Here is a 23,979-nt window from a genome sequence, read left to right on the forward strand (position 1 = left end):
TTTATACCAGCCTGCTTATTGGTAGATGTTGGCACCTGCATTTGTGCATTTAGCACTTATGTAAGCTAATGAGCCCTGCTTAGTATGAAGTCATAGCTTATTGCAAACACAAATCATTGTTAAAATGATTAAACACACTTCTTAGAGTAACTCAGAAAATAATCTGTGGCTGAGCAAGTAAATGAATGAAAACTTTATTGAGATTAAAGATCTGAGGTCTCACATCTTTATAACACTCGAACATTTTATCATGTGCAAATCCATCACATTGGTTTGTCTTGGTCAGCAGAATGTTAAACAGCTGCCCTAGTTAGTAGGCCATTTCATCACCGATCAGGCCAATAATTCTCTCATCACCCAGAGAGTTTAAGAATCATCCCCAGAATGCCGCTCATTCCTTGCACTTACTGTTAAACCACAACAGGATACATTACAAAAAATGCAAATGGAGCAAAATTTAGTGTCTATACAAATAGAGTTCAGCCTGTGGAGCATTCTGGTACTTTTTTATGTATGCCAACTTTTACCTCAACAGAAGGGGTCTATACTTGGTGTAATGTAATAAAAGGTCTAGTAACCCATGACAGGCAATCAGGTTTTAATTTTCAGACAGCTACCTGCTTATTGGTTGCTATGGGTTACAAACTTAGCAAAATGAAGACCCTTTCCTACATACCTACTGCTAATTTTTTTTTTGTAATTGTTAGACATAATACCTTGCAATAATGCAATGGTTATGTGTTTGTGCATACACCAACCAAAATACTAAAATATCATTTTTTTATGCTGATTGTTAATCTGCTTTGGGCTGCACCCCCTTGGAAGCCTGAAAGTGCACTGGCATACCCTCCAGCTATCCCGATTTTTGTGGGACAGTCCCAATTTTAACAGCTCAGCCCACAGTCTCAGATTCTTACTGAAAAAGTTCCTCATTTCTCTTTGATCTCCTGTACTGAATGCCAAAAAAGATTAAAAGTTTCTTAAACTTAATTAAATAAATAGCTTTTTGTAGAGAGCCCAGAATACTCAACACCTGCACTTAGATAACTTGCATCTTAAAGGGCAATTTCACCTTCATTAGCAAAACTGTATTAATGCATAAAACAAGACCCCAAAGAAATGTGTTCAAACTTTACAAAAACTTTGTGAAATCTTCTGTCTGTCTTTTACTTGGCTCTGTGTGTTGCTCATGCTATACACATAGTAACTGGCATCATAGACACAAAGAAGTGGATGTTAAGAAAGGAGCACAGCTAGTGAACCCTACAGGACAGTTAGGACCAATGGAGGACAACACTTAAGAAAAGCGTGGACCAGCCAATGGAGGGGAGCTCTGAGGAGAGCCTGGACCACCTAATGAAAAGTGCAGAGCCCAAGAAGAGGATATGGATGGTCCAGTCAATAGAGGGTTCCCAGAAGTTTGCCAGTGCAAAATAAGGATTTTTAAGGAAACTTTCTAGAAAAGTGATGCAGTTTTACATAATTCAACTGGCCATCAATTCAGCACCCCAGTTTATCCCCGTGCATCAATGACCCACTTTAGAATGTATGCTAAATATATCATTTTTAATACCAAACTCAAGGTCAGATGTTTTATGTAAATGCTATCCAAAGCTCAGCAGCTCCTCTCTGTTGGCTGGCTTTAGTGCCACACGTCTGCCTATCTTGTTATTTCCTTGGAATTTATAAATGCAGGATCTGAAATCACAAAGGTACATGTAAAATGGAAATAATGTTGGAAAGAATGTGCAATGAGACTGTCAGTTATTCATCCCACAGGAAAGTAAAGTTCTAGTTCAGTTACAGGGAAGTAGGCCTTTCTAATAAAATGCACTGTTTGTAGAAATATTTGTTGTGTTGAGGCCCTACAGCTTCCAGGCACTCCCTGGCAAATTTGAGCTCTTGTGATGAAGGGTTGACCAGAAAGGATATGAAGAGTTGCTGTCACCATCTTGTCTTATTATACTCCATCTTTCTTACTCTCAATCTTTCTGCCTAGAAGTTTTGCTTAGTAGAGTAGTGCAGTGGAGTTCATAGGTGCCATCTTGTGCAGCTAACTCTTCTCCTGTAAGCAGTTCCCAACAATGAACATATGCAGTCAACATTGATCAGGACCTGACTTCAGCCACTAATGCTCCCTGTGTAAATCAATTATTAGAGAAGAGTTAGGTGTAGAAGATAGTGCCTGCTGCTCTGCTTTATCTCAGTGTGCAGGGTGAAGGGGAAAACCTGCCGTGCTTCAAGAGGTGGGAGGGAGGGCTTTTCAGGAACACTACATATTATCAAAGCCTTTCATTCTCCTTTCAGTTCATGCACTAAATCTGCTTTTATTTAGTGCTACACTTTGGTATTTATGTTTCTTAAAATTGTTTCCCCCACTATGTACTGTACTTCATGATTCTCTATCTCCCTGTGTTTAGGTCCTGCTGCCCAGCGTCAAGCTCCGAATATACAAAATGGACCCTCCCCAGATGACATGGAAATACAGAGAAGGTACAATCCATATGTTTCTTGGTTTTTCTTTTATTTTTTCCCCCAGCAGTCTATCTGCCATTTTGAGCCAAGCAGGGGTTTGCATATTGCAGTAGCTGGAGAGCCCCAGGTGCAGATTTTCAAGGGCAGGAGAGGGGATTATTGTGGTTATTGAGGTACAATGGGGGACATTTATCAACACAGGGCAAATTTGCCCATGGGCAGGAACCTATGTCAACCAATCACATTGTTGCATTTATTCTTCTACCTGCAGATGGCTGAAAAAAAGACAATCACAGATTGATTGCTATGGGTTACTGCCCATGGGCAAATTTGCCCATTGTTGATAAATGAGCCCCAATGTGTATACAAACCCCTGTGACAATATTCTGTAATATGCATAAAGTCACGCTAATGAGCTAAAACAGGGTCCAGTCTGCAAGTCCCCAGATTTTGATAAAATACAACTCTCAGTGTCCCCTAAAAATGAAGGCTGTTTCTGGGAATTCTAGAGAGAATTGAGAAATGACTGATAGATACCCCTGCAAAACAGCACTAAGTAGAATCAAGGGGGTGAACGTGCATGTTAGTGATCGAGTGGCCAACACATTGCACTTATTGCAATACAAGTATGAGATCTATTATCTAGAATAGTTGGAACCTGGGACTTTTCCTACCTTAATGAAACTTCTGCATTAATACTAAATGAAATCCCAGACTACAGTATTCCACAGGCAGTGTGTTTTCCTTCTAAGTGAATGGGAAGGACACAGCGGCCCATAACATGCATATTCTCCCTGTTCTTTGTTTTCCAAGCAGAACTCTAAAGATCATGCATTTTGTTCAGGGCTTGGTGTGAGGAAAGGTGCCAGGAGTTGGGGCAAGAAGCGGCACTGGAACAGACTGTCTTTGTACTGATAACATTATGACATGCATTATGTTACATATTTATACAAAAGGAGACCAGGAGCAGCATTATACCAACCACTTTCCATTTTTTACTCTCTTTGTGAAAATGGACAGACTTCCCAGTAGGGGGAGGGAAGAACATGGATCAGAGTGAAATTACAGCACGGCCTTGTTAGTTCTCTTTGGGAAGATGGATATATCTTATTTATACACCTATCCATATAAATAGGATAATACAAGATATTGGGCCTGATTCACTAAAGGGCGATAAAAATTATCGCATGCTTTTTCGCGTTAAAAAACGCAAAATAATTTGCGCGCGATTCACCATAGTATTATCGCGTGCGAAAAATCGCCATTTTCGCATGGGTTATTTCTCGCACTAGTTTTACCGTTTTGCGTTAATTTCCGCGCTGAAAAGAATACGATCGCATGATTCACTATAACTTTTGCGCGCTAAATATCGCATTCGGCTATGCGAAAATTAACACCTACTACAGGCAGGCGCAAAATTATAGAAAAGTACAGTAAATGATTTTTTGCAATAAAATATGGACTTACAGTGTTATTTATTCAAGTATGTGTTTCCCCTAGAGTGACGCAGCCGCCAGTTTGCTGCGAAATGTTCATTTTTAATACAGTCATTTTCTGCAAGTATTGGCGTGTATGGCTAACATGGCGTGCGTTCATTTGCGCGACTATTTATATTTGGCTACAAGTGATGAAATGTTTTGGCAGGCATGGATTCGCAGCGAATTTTTGGACGTGCGTTGAATTTTTTTCGCGGCGGATTTTTTCATGCGTTTCTCAAAACATTCCGCCAATGGCAAAACGCATGAAAAAATTTGCCACGCAAAAATTCACCGCACATCCAAAAATTTATACAAGCGTCAAAAAATAATAGTCACAGCAACAATTTTTTTGCCCGCACAACATTTTTGCCGTTTCGTGGATCTTTCGAAAGATTTGCTAATTTTTCACTAAAGATAACCAGAACACATTTGCTCATCAGTATGTGGCTAATATTTATATACATCATTTATATGCGGCAACAATTTTTATACACTATTTCTATGCTACCATTCATATGCGGCGATTATTCGCGTAATTTAGCGCATGTACCGGCAAATACCGCATTGAAATAGTCTTTTCGCAAGTTAAATAACGCATGCAATATCGCGCGTAAAAAAGCGCGAGTATGCTTATAGTGAATCGTGCGAAAAATCGCCAAAATTAAGACGCGGTAAAAATTTTAGCGCACAATAAAAATAGCGCACGTTTTATCGCCCTTTAGTGAATCAGGCCCATTCAATGGTTATTGGCCTTTATAGAGTGATCTTACTGAAAGACTGACACTGTTACTCTAACTTTCCCAAAATAAGCTGGTAAACTTCTGGCCTGGTTTATGAATGCCCTATATTAACCTATGTTTAGGATATCTGTGTTTAGCCAAGGCTTTCCTCACTATTTACCTGCATTAATAGTAGAGTGTTTCAGGTGTCATTTGGTTGTGATAGAGCACAGGGTATACAAACAAAATGTCCAGTTGTGTGGAGAAGGCATAAGCAACCTGCAGCTCCCAGTATCTTACTGCTACCCAAACAATGTTGGGGTGTATTGGGAGCAGCAGTTACAAACACTTTGAGCGCTACACATACATACTGTACAACACACAGGTGCAGTTTACTCAGTTAACTCAGTGCTGCTGAGTATATGGTTAACCTCTTCCTTCCTGAGAGACACCTAGGGTGCAAAATTATATCACATTTATTTCTGTGTTTAAAGGTGAACAACTGGTTCAGAAAAAAAAGTGCAGCTGAAATTTACACATTGAAACCCAAGTGGGATAAGATTTGGGGCAATTTTTTTTCTGCATTAATATAATATTAGCACAATGTCAAGACAAGTAGCAGGATGACTAAAATGTTTTTATCTGGCTTTAATCTTGTTACACACCGTTTATTTTACCGCAAAGTGCAGCATGAGCCCACAGTGTGGAAGCCCCTGCAGTAGGGGAAACAGACTTCTGTTGGTGGGAATCCCAGTAATGTATTGTACTCTGTGTGAGCAGCTTTTATGTATGTTTGCATCTTTATGAAGGCTGTGCCTCTGCTAGATTCAGTGTCCCATGTGTGTTTCCTAACAGGCTGTCATTTGCCCTGAGTTCTCCCATGTGTTAGAATGGTATCAGTAGAATATCTTGGGGGCTGTTATAGTAACTATCCTCTCATTTTGCTCAATGTACCACTACCGGCTTGCTAAGGTAGTGATATTTCTCCATTAATCCATCCTATACAAGACTAAAACAATGCTAATACAAACAATTTGCTGCATGCACTATTTTTAGTAAGGTGGGTGGCAAAGATTTTAAAACTGACCCTGGCCGGTCCTGCCAGGACCATGGATGAACTAGCACAGGCCAGCTCATTCTGTATTCTCATGGTATAATCACCTCCCTGTGAATGCAGGTGATTCCTAGGAAAAAATGTATAGAGAAGCAATTGCAAGCATTTTACTAACTTCTGTGCTAGATATCATGGAGTGGCAATACACTTAAATTTGCCTTGTGTGCCATAACTGTAAGCACTTTAACCTTCATATGTAATAAAAGGCACTATGTTTGCACAAGAGCAGTAACCCATAGCAACCAATAAGATGTTTGTTTTTAAACAGGTGACCAGTAAATGCTACCTGCTGATTGGTTGCTCTGGGTTACTGCTACTAGGCAGACTTGGTGCTGTTATTACATAACCCCATAAGTCTCTTAAAGTGTTCCATTTAGCTTAGGTAAAGCCAGGTGAATTTACTTGATGTGGTGGGGGGAGGCACAGAGCCAGCCTTCTGCAAGGGCTGCATATAATTTAGGAAAGCATTCGCAGTTCCACAATATTTCAAAATTTTATTTGCGACAAATTTTTGCCGCTGTTTCTCAAAAACTTCTGCCAATGGCAAAACTCATCATTAGTCAGGAATGATATTGTTTCCGTCCCTGCCTGTTTCTGGTACAGATGGCAGATGTACTGTAGATAGGAGCTGTGCTGGGTGACCTAGACTTCTTGGTGGCCCCAGTCTTAAATACAATATCTAAGTATAAATACACAAAGATTAAGTGCAATGTGGTATAAGACACAGTAGGCTCTGTTAGCACCTCTGGTGGGGGAAACAATATAGGGCTAATAGGTGCTCTTCAACTATGTATAGAAAGATTAGCAAATTATTATATAATATTTGACCTCCCTTTGTGTAATATTGTATATTATAAGTGCTTGTATGCTTAATCAAGAAATCACCCAAGCCCCTCTTAAAAAAATGTTATGGTCCAGACATTTGCACCTTGAGTGAGTTGCTGAAGGACTTATATGCGCAGACAGTTTGCAGCTGTAAGTAAATCACAAGTGAAAACACAGATTGTTCTGGATTTTGTGATCACTGAGTTTTAGAAGAAAGTAATATAACAAAAACACAGCACATAGGTAATACTGTGCAACTACAGCTGCAACTGTAAAAACTGTGCGATGACTTAAGGACCCCCATGGATCACATTCATGTCATAAGCAGCACCCTAAGCAATAATTCCACTTCCCAGTTTGTTTGTGTGCCTGAGGCAGCCTGTATGTGGCACCTGTATGTAGAAGAGGCCTTGCATTCCTGACTTGCCTATAATTAGACTGCAGGCTGGGTGGCAATGTATCTTACAGCATGTTGTAAAACTATTAGTAGTAATATGTGAGTATTTATTAGCCTTTTAGTGCCCTAGATCGTAAATCTATACGTCAGTGTAAAAGTACTATAGCGCTGAAGCCACAGATTCTACTTTTCAGTTTTTGCTTTGATTTATGCTGTGCTGCGTGTTATTAATGGCAACACACCATAGCAAAAGGAAAGTGTTGTTTTACTTAAAGATATAAGCAGGTCAAGCCCGAAGGGTCCCTAGTAGTGCAATATAGAAGCACTTTCCCCTGTGAGCACTGGGGCTTCATCCTGCATAAAAAAGAATGTCTTATTACTTTAAGATGCATCAGTTACTGTCATCAGGGCAGAATTCCATCCATCCACCCCCACCCTCATGGACTTTTGTGCCTATGATGCACTGTGTGGTTGGAATACGGTGAGAGTTAAGGTATTGGAGGAGCGAGCCTTCTGCACCACTCACAGCAGACTCTTATGTCCAGAAGTGTAGCCCCCTGCATTCTCTTTAGGCCACAAAATTATCTTTTCTGTACATTTTTAATACCTAAGCCTGTAGAGTGGGGTGTGGTCTGAGCAAGAATAAAATTATGTTTCTGTATTTGTTTGCTGCTAGTTAGAGGCTGTCAGGTTATCATATGGCAGGACATAGTAAAACCAGGGTTGCACTGGCCCAACAGACTACCATCAGTTTTCTTAGTTGTTTCTCGTTGCTTTAATGGTGGTCTTATGCCTTTAAAAGTTTACAGTGTATTTGGCTAGATCAGAAATCAATTTAAAAAAAAAAAAAAAACGGCCTCGGGACACTTGTGCCTATGTCTGGTGAGGGCTGAGAGAGCTGAGGTGGAGAACCTGGGTGCAAACAGGGTGCAGTTTAATCAGAGTAAAACACAGCTGTTTTTATTCTAGCCCCTATATGTAATAAAAGGCACTAAGTTTGCACAGGAACAGTATCCCATAGAAACCAATAAAATGTTTGCTTTTAAACAGATGACCAGTAAATTCTACCTGCTGATTGGTTGCTATGGGTTACTGCACCTGGACAAACTTAGTGCCTTATATTACATATCCCCATAGTAGCGCAAAGCTGTACCATAGGACACATATTGTAGGCTGCGTGGTATAAATATGGTGCTATCCGTGGTGCCCCTGGCATAGTTATTCAGGCCTGTTGTCTGCAAAACGGTTATTCCATATTTATCTAAAGAAAAGAAGGACATCTAGTGGTTACAACTGCAAACTGCACCTGAATCTGAATAAAAAAAAATTATTGGATTCAACTTAAACTCCTGCTAAGAACAAAGGGTTCTCGTATGCGCTTTTTGCCTTGAGGGAATAAAACTCTGTTTTGTGCTTAAATAATATTTCTAACTTTGTACATTTTTAATTGGGTAACTTGAAGGACATGGATTAATGGATTAATGTTAGAGAAGGGAAGGCAAACTAACAATGTGGTGCAGAAATATGGTTTATAGGTTTTGTAAAACCTGAAGGACATAATTTAGTCAAAGCAATAAGTATAAAACAAAGCTAAGGCTGCTGTTATTATGACAAATCATGGCAGAATACTGATGGTAATAAGCTCCAGTGTGCGGTCCTTAAATCCTGTTCTCATAGTTTTATCATACATTCTAAGCTTTGCACCTATCAACTTTTTATCATGGTAGCCAGAGATTTCTATCGGATACACAAGGCATCTCACATCATTACAGAAGCTATAGTTGATGTGCCTATGTGACAGGAATGTGGCATGTATTTATTCTCTGTTGTCTGATCATTTAGGCAAATGTTGGAGCAACAGCAGCGTCAGGAGACCCTGGAACGAAGGACCTCTACTACAGGTAGGGGTGCACTTTTCTGTTGATGCTTGTTATGCTTGTGGCTCTGTATGATGTTCTGTCAGCTTGGTAACTAAGACCCCAGTTGGAAGAGTAACCATTTTATCTGCTCTCCTAGAAAGATTTTGTTTAGCTTTAAATCTTTGGTTTGATATAGATATGCATGCCTTAGCAACGTTATTGCTAAATTATGTGACAGACTGCACTGTTGTAGCATTAAAAGGATACACTATATGGACAGAAGTATTCAGACACATTTTAGCCAGATACTCTGTCTAAAAACAACATGTCCTCTATTTGAAAGCTCTCTGCTGAGTCCCAAACTGTCTATATCATTTCAAAAACTATTCATATGCAGCAAAGGGTATTTTATGAATGATCAGATATCACCATATGCAATGTCAAGTGTCTACTGGAGTGGTGTAAATTTCCCCAGTCACCATCATTGCACTATGGAGTAGTGATAATGCATCCATCAGTTCACCTTCCAGTACTTTGAAGGAAAAGTCTGGGTTTGGCAGCTGCAGGAGGACTACTACCTAGCTGAATGTGTGATGTTGATGGTAACATTTGGTGGTGGAGGACAAATGGTCTGATGCTGTTTTGCATGGTTTGTGCTAGGGGCTCTGGTTCAACTGATAGTGAACCTTAAGGTTATAACATGGAATAGTATTCTTGATAAATTATATTCTAGCATGGGGAAGGCTCTTTCCTGTTTCAATAATTCCCCCCAAACACAAACAGAGGTTTCTTCTGAGATGTGAGTGGAAGAACCTAACTGGCCTACCCACAGCTCTGTACAACCAGCCCTGACTGATCTGTGTGAAATTGAAACACTGTAACCATGCCTGATCCCCAATATCAGTGCCCAAACTTTGGTTTGGGAATGGGATATTGCACAGGCAGGTGCTTTAGGTACTTTTTGCCATATAGTGTATGTTTGGAGAAAAACTCCATACTGTCAAAGAACTTTGTGCTGGGCCTCACAACATGATGGTCAGAGGGATGACCTGGAAGCATAAAGTATTAGTAACAAACCTGAGTTTGTTGGATTCTAATATGCCTTTTAGCTAGTAGGAAACCACGTGATTACTTATTGTTGCTAGCCAAATGTTCTGCCAATAGGGAAATGTTCTGCCATATTTAGAGAACACAAACACACTCGTATTTGTAGATCATCCTACTATTATAGAGTAGTTCTTAGCTGGAGTGCTTGGTCTAATGGGTTAGTCAGTTAGACTGTTAAAGCTGTCAGGTTTCTGAGAGTTCTGCAGTTGCAAATAGCTGTTGGTTTGTCGCTTAGTAAACCACATCCTGACATTGCTTCTAAACAGCCAGTTGTTCCAATGGCCAGCAGTAGAACAGTGCCCCCTCCTGATCTGTGTTGCAAATAACAAGCACATGCTTATGTTTCTAATTTTTCTCTTCAAAGAAATCATCCTAGGAACTGAATCAAATGAAAGAGCTATAAATCATTAATCATTCAATGGCACAGTGACAGGTTCCCAGCTTTGACAGGAGTGTGTCACTATTCCCAAATAAACCTTCCCAAGGCCCACCCCTTTCAGTGGTCTGCCTTCATTTGCCTCGCCCAAAGCCCTCAGTTACCTGCCTCCATCACCACTACAGCTTTAAAGGAACAGTAACATCAAAAAAATAAAGTGTTTTAAAGTAATTAAAATATAATGTGCTGTTGCTCTGCAAAAAAGGTATTTTTGCTTCAGAAAAGCTACTATATAAATAAGCTGCTGTGTAGCCATGGGGGCAGCCATTCAAGCTGAAAAAAAGGAGAAAAGGCACAGGTTACATAGCAGATAACTAGTAGATAAGCCCCATGTAATGGGGGTTTATCTGTTATCTGCTAAGTAACCTGTGCCTTTTCTCCTTTGAATGGCTGCCCCCATGGCTACACAGCAGCTAACTTATATAAACTATAGTAGTCTTTCTGAGGCAAACACACCAGTTGTAGCAATGCAGGGCAACAGTACATTATACTGTAATTACTTTTACACTTTTTTGGTGTTACTGTTCCTTTAAGAAGAGGGGCCTTGTGAGTGACAACAGGCTAGACCTCTCTAACTGGTGGGTCCCCACCCCTGATTGCAAAGAGTGCGCCCACATAAATAATAATAAAGTTTATTATCTTAAGAACACAGGTATACCTTGGGGAACATGGCACCTCATTTAGCTTCCCGTATTAAAAACCCCAAATTATATCATTTATATATTATAAATCATTATAATATCATTATATTATAATTTATTTATATTCATTTCGTGGTAGGAAATGGTCCACAAAAAAATATTTACTGCAATTCATACAACAAAAGTTGTAGAAACGAAAGCAGGCTCAATAGCAGGACTCAATTCCTTGCAGAAGTGCCTTTATTGTGTCATTTTACACAACATGTTTTGGGGATGTCCCCTTTGTCAAGTTTAAATGTACTCCCATATTTTTCAGGTTTAAATGCTTCAAAACCTGCCCCTTCGTTATATCATTAACAAGGGAACCAATGTAAGCATTTGCCTTCTAATTACATCATAAAGCTTTGTAGACTACATTACCCATAGGCCCCAGAAAAACATTGCCGTGAAAAAAATAAATTAATTAATGTCCATCATATTGTGCCAGTCCATACATTTAGGAGAAGCTGCAGTTTCTGAAAAGTCCAAAATAGTCTCTTACAAACAGTTATTAAATTCATCAACCAACACAGGAAACTGCTCAATGGGAGCCTATCCAGGGGTCCCACACATGTACGTCACTATCTGCAAATGAGATTTATGTTTGTGCTTTGTTGGCATCAGTATGGGTGCCGTCATTTCTGGTGCAGTGCAGTTCATTAAGCACAGCACACATGATGGATCTCTAAAAGTAATATCTTCTTAAAGGGTAAGTGTGCCTCCTTATGCAACATGAGTTTGCCTATTGTTTTAATAATAAAAATCTTTTTGTTGTTCCTTGAGGGCAAACAGGGAAATTAAAGCTACTCAATATTTGGGTCTTGCAGGGTAGATAAATAGCTTACTAGTGCACAAATAAATATGTTTATCTGTAAGCCAAAAGAGTCACAACAAAGGGTGACAGGAGGGGATTGTACATACAGTGCCCATTACCACTAACTCTAGTTAAACAAGCAAATTAATGGTAATCTAGTAAGTGTGAGAGCGAAAAAATGCACCTTTATTTTGATGCAATAGAAATAATATATAGTTTTAAGTTACAAGAGCAGGTAGATTGTATTTTTCAGTTATAAGTTCTATTTATCTTGCTCATGTTGAAAAAATATGCATATAGGTGTACATGCCACTGTATGGCCGGAATCAATTCCACAGCCCCCTTGCAGCTATAAGCCCTGTTCTATTCACCAAGCAGAAGCCACCATTGTTTTTCCTTTAAATATAAGGGAGCATGTATAGATGCAAGTATCTGATGCAAGTACCTTTGGGAATAGTGTTTATTAAGTGGATGCAGTTTAGCTCTTTGCCCTCCCTTATTAAATTAACTCTACCATATATTATGTAGAGCAGTAATCCCCAAACAGTGGTTGGATGGCTTCAAAGTAGGTGCTCATTTTTTAATTTCTAGCTTGGGGGCAAGTGTTGATTGCATAAAACCCAGTGTAAATCCAAACAGAACCTTCTATAGGCTGTAATTCAACATAGGGGTTATTAAGTAGCCAATTATAGCTCTTATTTGCACCCCCAGGAACATTTTCCATGCTTGTGTTGCTCCCCAACACTTTCAATTTGAATGTGGCTCACAGGTATAAAAGGTTGGGGATTCCTGATGTAGGGCATCAAAAACCTGTGACTGTTGGGGAGTGTTGCGGAGATTGAATAGTAGATGTGGGACTCTCAGGCATTTGTCTCTTTGCACTCAATATTATTCATCTTTTACTATGCCAAGTAAACAATGTGCCCAAATATCTGCTACGTGTTACCCTGTATCTTGTTGTGCAATATTTCATGACATTCAGGGGGGTGAAGGGGCTGCTGCAGCCTATGCTCCCCTCCTCTACTTGCACCTACCTCACTTGCACTTGGAGCAGGCTGGGTGGTTATAATTAGTGCAAAGAAAATTGGCATAGAAGTCAAGTGTATGAAACAGTAGCAGGTGCAATAGACCATTGGAAAGCCAATTATGGCTTCTGGTAGAAAGTCCTATCATAATGCCAATGAGGTTATACTGTGGCTTCTCAGTGTGTTCATTAGCACAAAACTGCGTTGCATAACATGAAGGTTTCGGGCAGCACTCAGTTTTCAAAACTTGTTGCGGTTATGTAGCACACTTTAGGGGCTAATAAGCTTCACAGCATCACTAAGCATCAGAGTGCATGTTAGAGTAGCTATTTAAGAAAGAAGGGGCAAAACACCATAATAGTGGCATGTGAGTGTATAGCAGTGTCACATTACAGGGGTAAGTTGATACCCATTTCTCTGTGAGTCTATCCCTCCCCCATAATAATGGTTTTGAAACAAAGCAGACAAACTGTTTTATTTCATTTGTTCTTCATTAACAAATCTGTGCATGAGCCATCTTTAATTTTCTGTTTCCATCTGTCAGTTCCAGCTCTCCTAATCACACTGCCTTGTTTGCTTTCCTTGATATATGCCCATTTTGTTCTTTTCATTTTCTTTTCTTTTAGTTTCTACCCTTCAGATAAACGTGTCTTCTTCCCCTTCCCACTGCCAGTCTCCTCCTCCTGACTACAGTAACTTCAGTGCTTCTCCTTCTACTGGCGCTCTCCCACCTCCATCTTATGCAAAAGTTATCTCTTCAGCAGCTGCTTCCCCTGAACTTAGTAGTAAATCCACACACAAGTCCACTAACAGAACCAGCGAACCCCCAGAGCTGCAGAACAGCCATTGTGGATCAGAGCCTTCAACATCCCAAAGTTCTGCATTTTCTCCAATAAGGCCAAGCAATGGGACTGTATCCCGGAGCATCAAGCAAATCTCTTTATCCCCACCGCCTGCTCCAGGCTCCCATTCTCCATTATCCCTGCATCAGTCTGTAAGGCATCCCTCTCTGTCATTTTCTCCTTATTCCTCTCCTCCTGTTTCAGTGACCTCATCAGTGCAGAAGAGTATATCTCCACAGTCACCTATTCCAGTGCTCCTACCTGTAATTCCTGTCCAGAATAGCAGGATCAGAGGATGTTCAGATAAAATGGTCCAAAATCCAATTATACCTCAGACAGGTCCAGGCGACCAAGCAGAAGAACCTCTAACTTCGCAAATTTCTTTAAGTTCACCCCGGACGCAGGTTAAATGCGTTGACCGTTCTTTCCTGTCCTATATAGAAACTGTACCTGTTGCACAATTGCCAGTGATAACCAGCCTTGCTGGCTCTCTAACCCAGGCTTCTCCTCAGCCCTTCCAATCTGACACTCATCCTTCACAGCAACCATACCAGTCCATGTCACACTTTGTTTCATTACCTCCCCCTTATGCTGCTGTATCTGAGCTGACTTTGCCCAAGAGAACTGCACCTTACATGACATCATCAACCATTACCCAGTTCAGTAAGTACTTGTTTCTGGAATGACTGTCACTGATAGCACTAACGCAGTCATGTTTTCTTTAGGAATGGTTCCCGGAGATGAGAAAGATGGAAATCAAGTGTTAATGATTCTGGGGGATTTTGTGATTGTTACAGTAACAACATTATAAACATGCATATCTTCTACATGTATTTTTACACTGTAGGCACTTTGTAGGATCTACACCTTGAAAATTCCAGTTCTGTTCAGCTGTGCATAATGGAGACATTCCAAATCATCGGCACTATAGGATTTAAAAACTGTAGCACCAACTACTGTAGTTATGAACATAAAAGAAAAGTAACTTTTATGTGATAACCACAAAAATATAAATGCCATTATAGTAAAAGATAGTCTGTATTTCTACCATTCAATAATATTAATGCCATAAAGCATGAACAGTATGTTAGAAATAGAAATTGAATACAATGACATGAATGCCCTTCATAATATTAGGATTTCCCAGCACAGAATAAAAATGTGTGCTTTTTTATATGTTATAGTAGGAAATACAGTAGGAAGTTGTTTTCATGTGCCTTAACAGAATATATCTCCTTGTTCTTGAAGGTCCTATGCTTCCACCTGGTCATCCATCTTCGACAGCAATGGTAGCATCGGTGGGCTCAGCACCTGCTCCAGCTAGTGGTCCGCCACCTCCACCACCTCCTGGACCACCACCACCATCGGGAGCTACACCACCACCTGCACCCCCTCTCCCAGCTGGGGGGAGCCAAGGAGTAGTATACGAAGACAGTCCTGCGTCAGGGCTGGCTGCAGCTCTGGCTGGTGCCAAATTGAGGAAAGTACAAAGGGTGAGCTTTCTGGCAAATACTTGTGCTATAGCATTCAAAGGAACAGTTATGACTTGGATTTTAGGATTTAAACCATACAGTTTGGCTGATTGTGATCATTTGCTATAGTGAGAAGTGAGAAAAGTCTTGTGATGTTACACAGCAAAGTACTGACCAGGGAAACATCACATGACGCTTCCTTGCTCACTAACCCAATTTTCGTAGCAGACCAACATCCCAAAACTTTCCTTTTATCACTAACAATTTTCTGCAGACCTTAATCAATAGCAGGTGGCACTCAAATTCATTATATAATCAATGTAAAATCTGCAAATATTTTGAAAAATAGCTGCCTGTATAGAAGAAAGTAATGGGATACTATTGTAGCAGTCATTTTCCTTTTTTATTCATCTCATATAATACTGAGATGTATGTTTCAGAACTGCACTCCCTACCCTTCACCTGTAAATTGTCATCAGGGTGCCCGCTGTGCAAGTCAGGGCTCTGACTGCTTATTGTTCATGTAATTACGTCTATAGTTTAAATACTGAAAATGTATCAGCCAGCATACTTCAGCTTAAAGTTATAATCATTTCCATGCTTTAAATGCATCTTATATGCAACACTTCAGTCGGGTTTCATACTTCATTCTAATTAGTTTCTTGTTTTTAAAGCCAGAAGATGGAAGCTCAAGTCCTTGTGGAGCAACGAAAACCGATGCCAATCGAACAAGTAGTGGTGGAGGGGGAGGTGGACTTATGGAGGAGATGAATAAACTGCTGGCAAAGAGGTCTGATTCACTATTGTTTTAACAACAACAATGTATTATGGGTATAAAAGCAGTTACAATTCTAAATCTGCACAAGCGGCTGTGAGTATTTTAGCCCTTCAAGATATTAACTGGGGAGGGGGGTGAATTAGAATTATGAGGGGCCCAGTAGTGAACCTTTGCAGTGTTGGGGGCTGTAAGTTCATATTTTTAGACCAAAGGTGATTGTGATTATATTTAAACAATATCACAAACTATAAATTTTATTACTACCCAAAACTATGAACTTTATTATTTTTACAAACTATATCACAGCACCAATACGATGGCGATGGCTGCACTAGCCAAATAGATAAATATTTTATTATACAAATTATACAATTTTATTTTTTGTGAAATACAGAAGAAAAGCAGCATCGCAAACAGATAAACCAGGTGACAAAAAAGAAGACGAATGCCAAATTGTAAGTGGTTTCCTGTAAATCAACAAGCTTTTTCCCCCATTTCTTTATTTCTCTTTAGACTAAAATCTGTAATGTATGTATGTATGTATGTATATATATATATATATATATATATATATATACAGTATATATATATATATAATGTATGCATTATATATTGCATATGGCAGTTAGCTGGGCACATTAATCATTTGTAATATGTTATTTTAGGAGGATGCCAGTCTTTCATCTTCTCCTGTTACTCGAGGTCCTACACCACAGAATTCTTCCGGTAACAATAAAAGCTTTAACTATTGCCTTTATTAATAAACATGCTTAGCCATATTCCAGAACCTCAGGCATAAAAGGCAGATGGGGCTCACATGATCACACATATATTTTTTGGAGGAAATGTATTATTGCAATCAAAAACAGGGATTGGCAGGGGTCATTCCAGTCTCAGTAAATGAGTACAGTGCAGCTAGCTCCCAGAATTATGCCTTATGGTATTTGGGGTGATGCTGTTGCACTCTTACCGGTTCCCATTTGCTGTAACAGGAAGCTATCAGTGTTAATTACGTCTGTTAGAAATGTCATGCTGATCAAAAAGTATGGGAGATGTACAGTTTGCCCCAGTTACAGAGATAATCAATGAAATAGTTTATTCTTCACTTCTTGTCTAGAATACTGCATTTTGCTAAGCAAGACATTACCATGATAATGGTAAACCACCGCCCCAGTGCTTACAAATCCATAAATCAAATACCAGGGGTACTCTATTCCATACTACAGTTCATTTTCTCATTTTACAGACTTGGGTAAAAAACCTTGGGAAAGGAGTAACTCAGTTGAAAAACCTGTACCCTCATTACTTTCTAGGTAAGTGGGATCAACATCTATACTTTTAATGCATGAAATGACTCTGTAGAGTGCTAAATTTATGTGCTATCTCATTCCATTGCCATAGAACCCCACCAGTGGTGAAGAGTCCAGAAGCTAAGAGTCCCATACAATCTCAACCACCCTCTAGGTACCAAACCAAAGTGCAGATCTATGTTTCGCAGTGTCCCGTGCAAATTCTTGTCATTCCTTGTATAGTGTTGTCTTGGTGTTGCTCTTTGTTTGCAGCATGTTCTGTTTTTCAATTTGTAGTCCCCCATACTGTTCAGTTGTCAAACGTTTCCATATAAGAAATTTACAGAATTATGTCACAGGAATGTATTGTTCTCATTGTGCATAACGGTGATATTTAATATCTGAACAAAACCCAAAGAAGAGAATCAAGGCCCATGAGGCTGGCTCACTACACAAATGGGTTCATGGTATAGCGACAGGTACTGGTCATGTTAAGGCTGGCTATACATGGACAGCTATGGCTGTTTGAATTGACCTCTGAAAGGCTAGGCTTGTGGCCAACAACCATGAATTAGTATCACAATAATGTAAAAGCATTTGAACTCAAGAAAATACTACTTAATACATCTCCAGTATAGGCTACACTTTTTTTTTATTGATCTGACTTGCTCAGTAAGAGGAGTTTGCCCAAGACATTTCACACAAAGTAGATGCCCAAGGAACAGGGGGGCCTGAACCGTCACATGGTCTGCTATATGGTTTGCACCGCCTGGCCCCTTGTCACTTTAAAATCCCTGCCTGCTGCAAAGAAGCCAGTGGCCAGGCAGATGGTTGAGTGAGAACACGAACACCTTAGGGTTTAAGCCAGGCTTCACTAAAGATATTTTTGGGGAATTGGGGCCCAGATTTGTCAAGTTTACATCACTGTACAGCAGTGTACTCTAGGATCCCAGAATACCTTCCGGCTGACATGACATGGTGCTGTGCTATTGAAAATATTCAATCACACATATACCCTATATATGTAAAATGGAAAAAGGGGCATCATGAGCAATAGTTAAGGCTTAAGCATATGAGCCATCATGCCAGTGGCAAGATATTATTCAAGTCCTTGAATTTTAATGTAGTTAAGGAGCAACTTATTGGGCTGACTTTATGTATTGATTCACTACCCTTTGTTTCATAATATTTGCATATATAATTATAAGATATTTTGATTTCTTAACATTTTAATCCACTTAAGATGGCTTAAATAATTTCAGTCAATGGTCTAAATTCCCCTAGAAAAAGGCCCTCGGCAGATGCCCTCACAGCAGATATAGCATTCCTCCCGGAGACCTACCATAAAAATCGAGAACCTACAATAAGAAATATCCACATCCTATAACCGCTTTGAGTCCGTATAAAAAAAGCGGGAGTAGCAATTTTAATTTGCAAAGACCTTACCTATAAAATAGATTCACTAACAAAAGACTGTAATGGTCACTATGTGTTTGTCCAGTGAGCCCTGGGGGAGGTTCCTATTCTGTTGTTAAAGGAGAACTAAACCCTAAAAATGAATATGGCTAGAAATGCCATATTTTATCATATAAACTGACTGCACTGCCTTAAAGTTTCAGCATCTCTATAGTAGTAATGATATAGGTTGTTACAGTTGTCACAGGAGCTCCCCATCTTGGATTCTGTTAGAACTGTCTGGGACAGTGCACATGCTCAGTGGGCTCTGGGCAGCTGTTGAGAAGCTGAACTTAGGATTAATTATTCAATTCTGATGCAAATACCCTGGTTTTAGATGTGTCATATAATGTGAATCTGAATGAATTACTAATCAGCTTTTTACATTTATACTCTATTATTACTCAGTATATTGTGGGTCGGTCCCTAAGCTCAGTAAGTGACAGCAGCACAGAGCATGTGCAGGGAATCAGCAGAAAAGATGGGGAGCTACTGGAGGCATCTTAGTAATCACAGATCTTCCCTGCTAAAGGGCTATCGTTGCCTTGGGCTGGTACAGAAGCCCAAAACATAATGTACAACATTTCTGCCCTACTTCTTTAGTTAGGCTTTAGTTCTCCTTTAAATGTGTATATACGACATAAGTATCCCATTGCGTTTCTTAATAAGATATTTTGATTTCCTAAGGAAGGAAGCCCTGTGCCAAAGTATAAGTAGATACAATTAAGTCAACATAGACTTTGTTTACTGAGCAAAACATTGACTGGCTGCTCATACAGATGCAGATTTGTTGCCTTGTTCATTAATATTGTACCACCTGCAAAAATATTTGGATATTTTTAAAAAATTCATTTTGGCTGTCTTTCATGCCTGCAGTAAGGGCGTCAAATCAGTGTTATTCTATAACTTCAAAAGACTTCTTGTTTAAATATTATTTCTTATTTAAATGTAATTTCTAGTGAATACTATATTACTGGAAACAAACAGCGCAGCAAGAAAATTCACAGAAGTGATCATATTTGTGCTTTCCCTGCTGGTGCCCCATCAGTGCTCAGTCTCGTAAGCAAAAGCTTGCTTGAGTCTCTTGGGGAATGTATTCACTTTAATTCCCCTACAAAAAAAATATCTATATTTAAAGAACTTTTAACCAAAAGAAACTATTAAAGAGGGGTTGAACTTGATGGACTACGGTTTATTTTTCAACCCTAATTAACTATGTAACTATAAAGATCATTCAAGGATGCAAAAATAAAATAAGTAAACACCGCTACTGCTGAAAGGCTCCATCAGCCATTGATGTAAAACTTCAGTATATGTTTCTCAATATGGGTTTCCTATTGGGGAGCCTTAAACAGATTTTGTTATGGCAGTGGCATAAAAGTTAACTGCATAAGTATACAATATTAAGCTGCAAAGAGACTGAAGATTGTGAAACGTGAATCAATGAATATCATGGTATAATTCAGCTGACACTGTTAATAACCAATCATCTCCTTTATTTATGCTGAGTACATATGCAGACAACAGCTTCTTTGGTCCTGTATAATGGATGAAAGTCTGCATGTTGTTAACATACAGTATATTGTGATGTTGTCACATCGCCATTTTCGATAGGGAAGGATTTTTTTTTTCTGCTTGAGGAAAATAAAAATACTATTTTCCTTAAAAGAAAAAAAAAAAATAATTGTACACAACTTTCCAATAAGAATACATTTCAGTGTTTTTTTCTTATTTTTTTGCAAATGTAATTGCTACTGAAAGCAGCATGTCTGCCTGTTTATACTCTCTTCTCTGATGGCTCCAACTTTTGAAAACAATGTAGCAGCTGATTAACAGACATCTCTTTACTACGGGAGAGCTAATGTTTGTAATGTTGTTTCAAGAGTCAGAACCAGAGAACAGAAAGCGATACACAAATTCTGCCTTTGGTAACAATAATGTTTACAATTAACGTTAAAAGCACTGAAAATGTGTAAGTAATACATGATGTACAGTTGCTTAGAATTACATCCTATTTTATTAGGCAAAATTTTAATATTGGGTTGACTTTAAAGGGGTTGTTCACCTCATATTCAGTCACTTTTAGTATGATGTAGAGAATGCTATTCTGAGACAATTTGCAAATTGGCCTAATTTTTTATTTATGCTTGGAATTTCAGCAGCTATCTGGTTACTAGGGTCCAATATAACCTAGCAACCAGGCAAATGTTCGAAAGAGAGAGAGGATTATAAATGTAGGAGGGCCTAAATAGGAAGATAAATAATAAACAATAACAATAAAATCATAGCCTCACAGAGCAATAGTATATGGCTTCTGGGGTTAGTGACCTATGGAAAAGCTTATAAGAATAGGATATTCTCTAACATATTAAAAGTAACCTGAAGATGAACCACCTTATTCAGATGGGGTTGTGTACCTTTCTCTGTGTCTAATTACTGGAGAAAAAAATATTTTATGTAGCTGTGCTGCTGATGGAGGAAGCCACTAAATATATTGCCCAGACATCCCTTTACTCACATTTCACAGTTCCAGAAATGCATCATGTCCTGCTCTTGTAGCATTACTAATATGGCTTTACCTGCCCTAATCTATAGAAAGATAGACATAGGCAAAAATAAGGCATTTCCTTCTGTGATACAGTGTACCATATATCTCTGAACCTTTATCTACTGATAACTATAAAAAAAGAACAAAAGTGAATTGTTGCTAGTTATGCTGCCAGAAAACTAAATGTTATTTAAAGTCCAAGCCATACTCTTTCCCCTAACTGCTGGTGTTGCTCCATTTTTCTTTCTCATTCTCCTAACTCCACTCTAAATAGGATGAAACCAGTGAGCAGCAGTAATGATGTATCTACGGATGCCTTAGATTTTGACCGAATGAAACAAGTAAGATGTTATTTCTATCATACTTTTATCATGTACATTTTTGTCCATTTAAGGAAAATATTGCATTTAACAAGCAAGTATTTGTATATGATATGTGTCTACTGTAATGTAAAAAAGAAAAAGAAATGCCAGTTTCTAATTAAGTGAGAATTCTGTCATCTGAATAGTGGCTGCTTGGTGCATTGTAAGCAAGTACCTTGGGTCCAGGATATGTAAAACATCCAGTATTGCACTCGCATTCTCATGAAACCAATAAGCATCATAAGGGAGAAGTTTGAGGCTTTTCCCCAATTCTAACAATTTCTCAGCCCTACTTGCATTTGAGCTTTGCTGAATCTGACTGATACTGTTCGTGACAGACAGATTCCATTAATGACAGGCAGCACAGGCGCTTCTGTGCCAGCTAAAAATGCCAGCATGGAATTTGCTCTGTGTGCCACATACCTAAAAGTTATCACTTACTCTTTTACATGGGATTTAATGATCTTTCTGTTTTTGTGGATGCTGTCAGCACAGTAACTCTGAAATGAATATTTAATGATAGAAAATCAGTACAGGAACCGAGTGTTCAGTACATCCCTAACTATATTAATGTCTCTTTGTATTTGATCTCTAAGGAAATTCTAGAGGAAGTTGTCAGAGAGTTGCACAAGGTCAAAGAAGAGATTATTGATGGTAAGAAAATGAAGCCCTTGATGCTGTTGCTTGGAAATATCTATATATTTCCTTCTATATTTTTAGCATTTTTTTTTTATTATTAATTTGACTTTTGTTCCCAAAATACTGAGAGATACAGTACAAGGTCAGACATGTCTGCATAGTTATTTCAACAATAAACAGTTTCTGAATAATTCATAATACTTGAGAAAAGCAGGAGACTGTATGCTGTTATGAAGATTTGGATTATCAGCCTCCATAATGCATTTGTTTGTTTGCTTGCAGCTATCAGGCAGGAACTGAGCAGAATCAGTACAACATAATGACAGATAAGACTGCAGTCTGGGAATGTACAATAGATTCCACCAACCGATCCACCCGGAGTGTTGAATTGACAATGAAGATCCCTGCACTGTTCCCGTTCCCTTTTTATTAGCAGACTCAGCACACTTTGAAGCTTGCTGCCTTGGATTTACTTTATTCAAAAGTCTTAATATAAAATGATTATTTCTGGATTTTTTTCCGGTTTCATCTGACATTGCACATCAAGATTCGTCAGCCTTTTATTTTTTAATTTGTACGATATAATTGCTTATTTAAATGTATAATTTTTCATTTAGTAGTAGATTGAAGGAAAAACTATGTGAACCATTTGCTTTTATAGGATGACTTCAAAGTAAGTGTACTGATAGTCTGCAGTGTTACAACCCTTTTGCCAACCAAAATTTAATGCAGAATCACTCAAAAACCAGAGACATGTTGTAAGGTGACAACACGAGTCTCCACTTCATCACAATATTAAAATGGTACATTGGTGCACACCCGTAGATGTAATCATATTGGTAATAAACTGTTTATTGTTCAAACAAGACCCATTTCTTTACTGTGAGTTCTTACTATGCAGCAATGAGAAGAAACACATTTTATTTATTTAGTTATAAAGACACCAACTGAATATTTCCTTTGTACAATTTTCCAACTAATCAGGGTAGTTAACAGAGGGATTTAGTCTATTTAAGTAGGCTACTTGGACACAAAATATTCTGGATATGTGACAGAATTTCCCAATAAATCCCATTAATGTTACTACAGTACAGAATTTAGAAACCCTGCTAATAAAGAAAAAATAAAGATTGGTATGATCTTAGAGAACTATAAAAAACAAACTGGTACCACAGGAGTTACAAATCATAAAAGACTGTGCATTTGATTTAAGGGCCGTGGTAGACGGGGAGATTAGTCACCTGCGGCTAATCGCCTCGATATGCCATCCCACCGGCTTGAATGTAAGTCGCCGGTGGGATGGCATATGACCTTGAGATGAAACTTCTGCGATTTCGGGAAATCGCGGCGCCGCATATTTCATCCGGCGTCATATTACATTCAAGCCGTTGGGTCGGCATATCGGGGAGATTAGTCACCCGCAAAAAGGGAAATTTGTCGCGGGCCCTAATGATGGGGATTTTAAAATGGAATGGGACAATGTGCTGCAGGGAGGTCTGAGCAAATCACCAGATGTTCTAATTAAGTACAGGGAGTACAAAATAGAAAGAAGGAAAGATAAGATAGAACAGGTTCAGAGTGATTAAAAAAGATCAAATTAATGGTAGATCAAGACAATAGAAAATAACATGTACAGTACAAGAGGTTGGAAAAATGAAAAAAAGA

General features: G+C 38.8%; 1 protein-coding gene across 9 annotated transcripts in view; it reads left to right on the forward strand.

Annotated features, from left to right (window-relative positions):
- evl (Enah/Vasp-like) overlaps nt 1-23,182 on the forward strand; it is an 89,490-nt gene extending 66,308 nt beyond the window's left edge. For 4 of the 9 annotated variants that reach the window (XM_012967870.3, XM_012967869.3, XM_012967872.3 and 1 more), the window contains 12 exons: nt 2,421-2,493; nt 8,851-8,909; nt 13,556-14,434; nt 15,020-15,264; nt 15,918-16,033; nt 16,416-16,476; nt 16,687-16,747; nt 17,268-17,334; nt 17,423-17,485; nt 21,588-21,654; nt 22,272-22,329; nt 22,597-23,182. In XM_012967870.3, coding sequence (XP_012823324.1) covers nt 2,421-2,493; nt 8,851-8,909; nt 13,556-14,434; nt 15,020-15,264; nt 15,918-16,033; nt 16,416-16,476; nt 16,687-16,747; nt 17,268-17,334; nt 17,423-17,485; nt 21,588-21,654; nt 22,272-22,329; nt 22,597-22,634 — 1,787 coding nt within the window. In that variant the 3' untranslated portion in view covers nt 22,635-23,182. 9 annotated transcript variants of the gene reach the window in all.
- The last annotated feature ends 797 nt before the right edge of the window (nt 23,183-23,979 follow it).

Source organism: Xenopus tropicalis, chromosome 8 (assembly GCF_000004195.4).
Source record: "Xenopus tropicalis strain Nigerian chromosome 8, UCB_Xtro_10.0, whole genome shotgun sequence".
NCBI lineage: Eukaryota > Metazoa > Chordata > Amphibia > Anura > Pipidae > Xenopus > Xenopus tropicalis.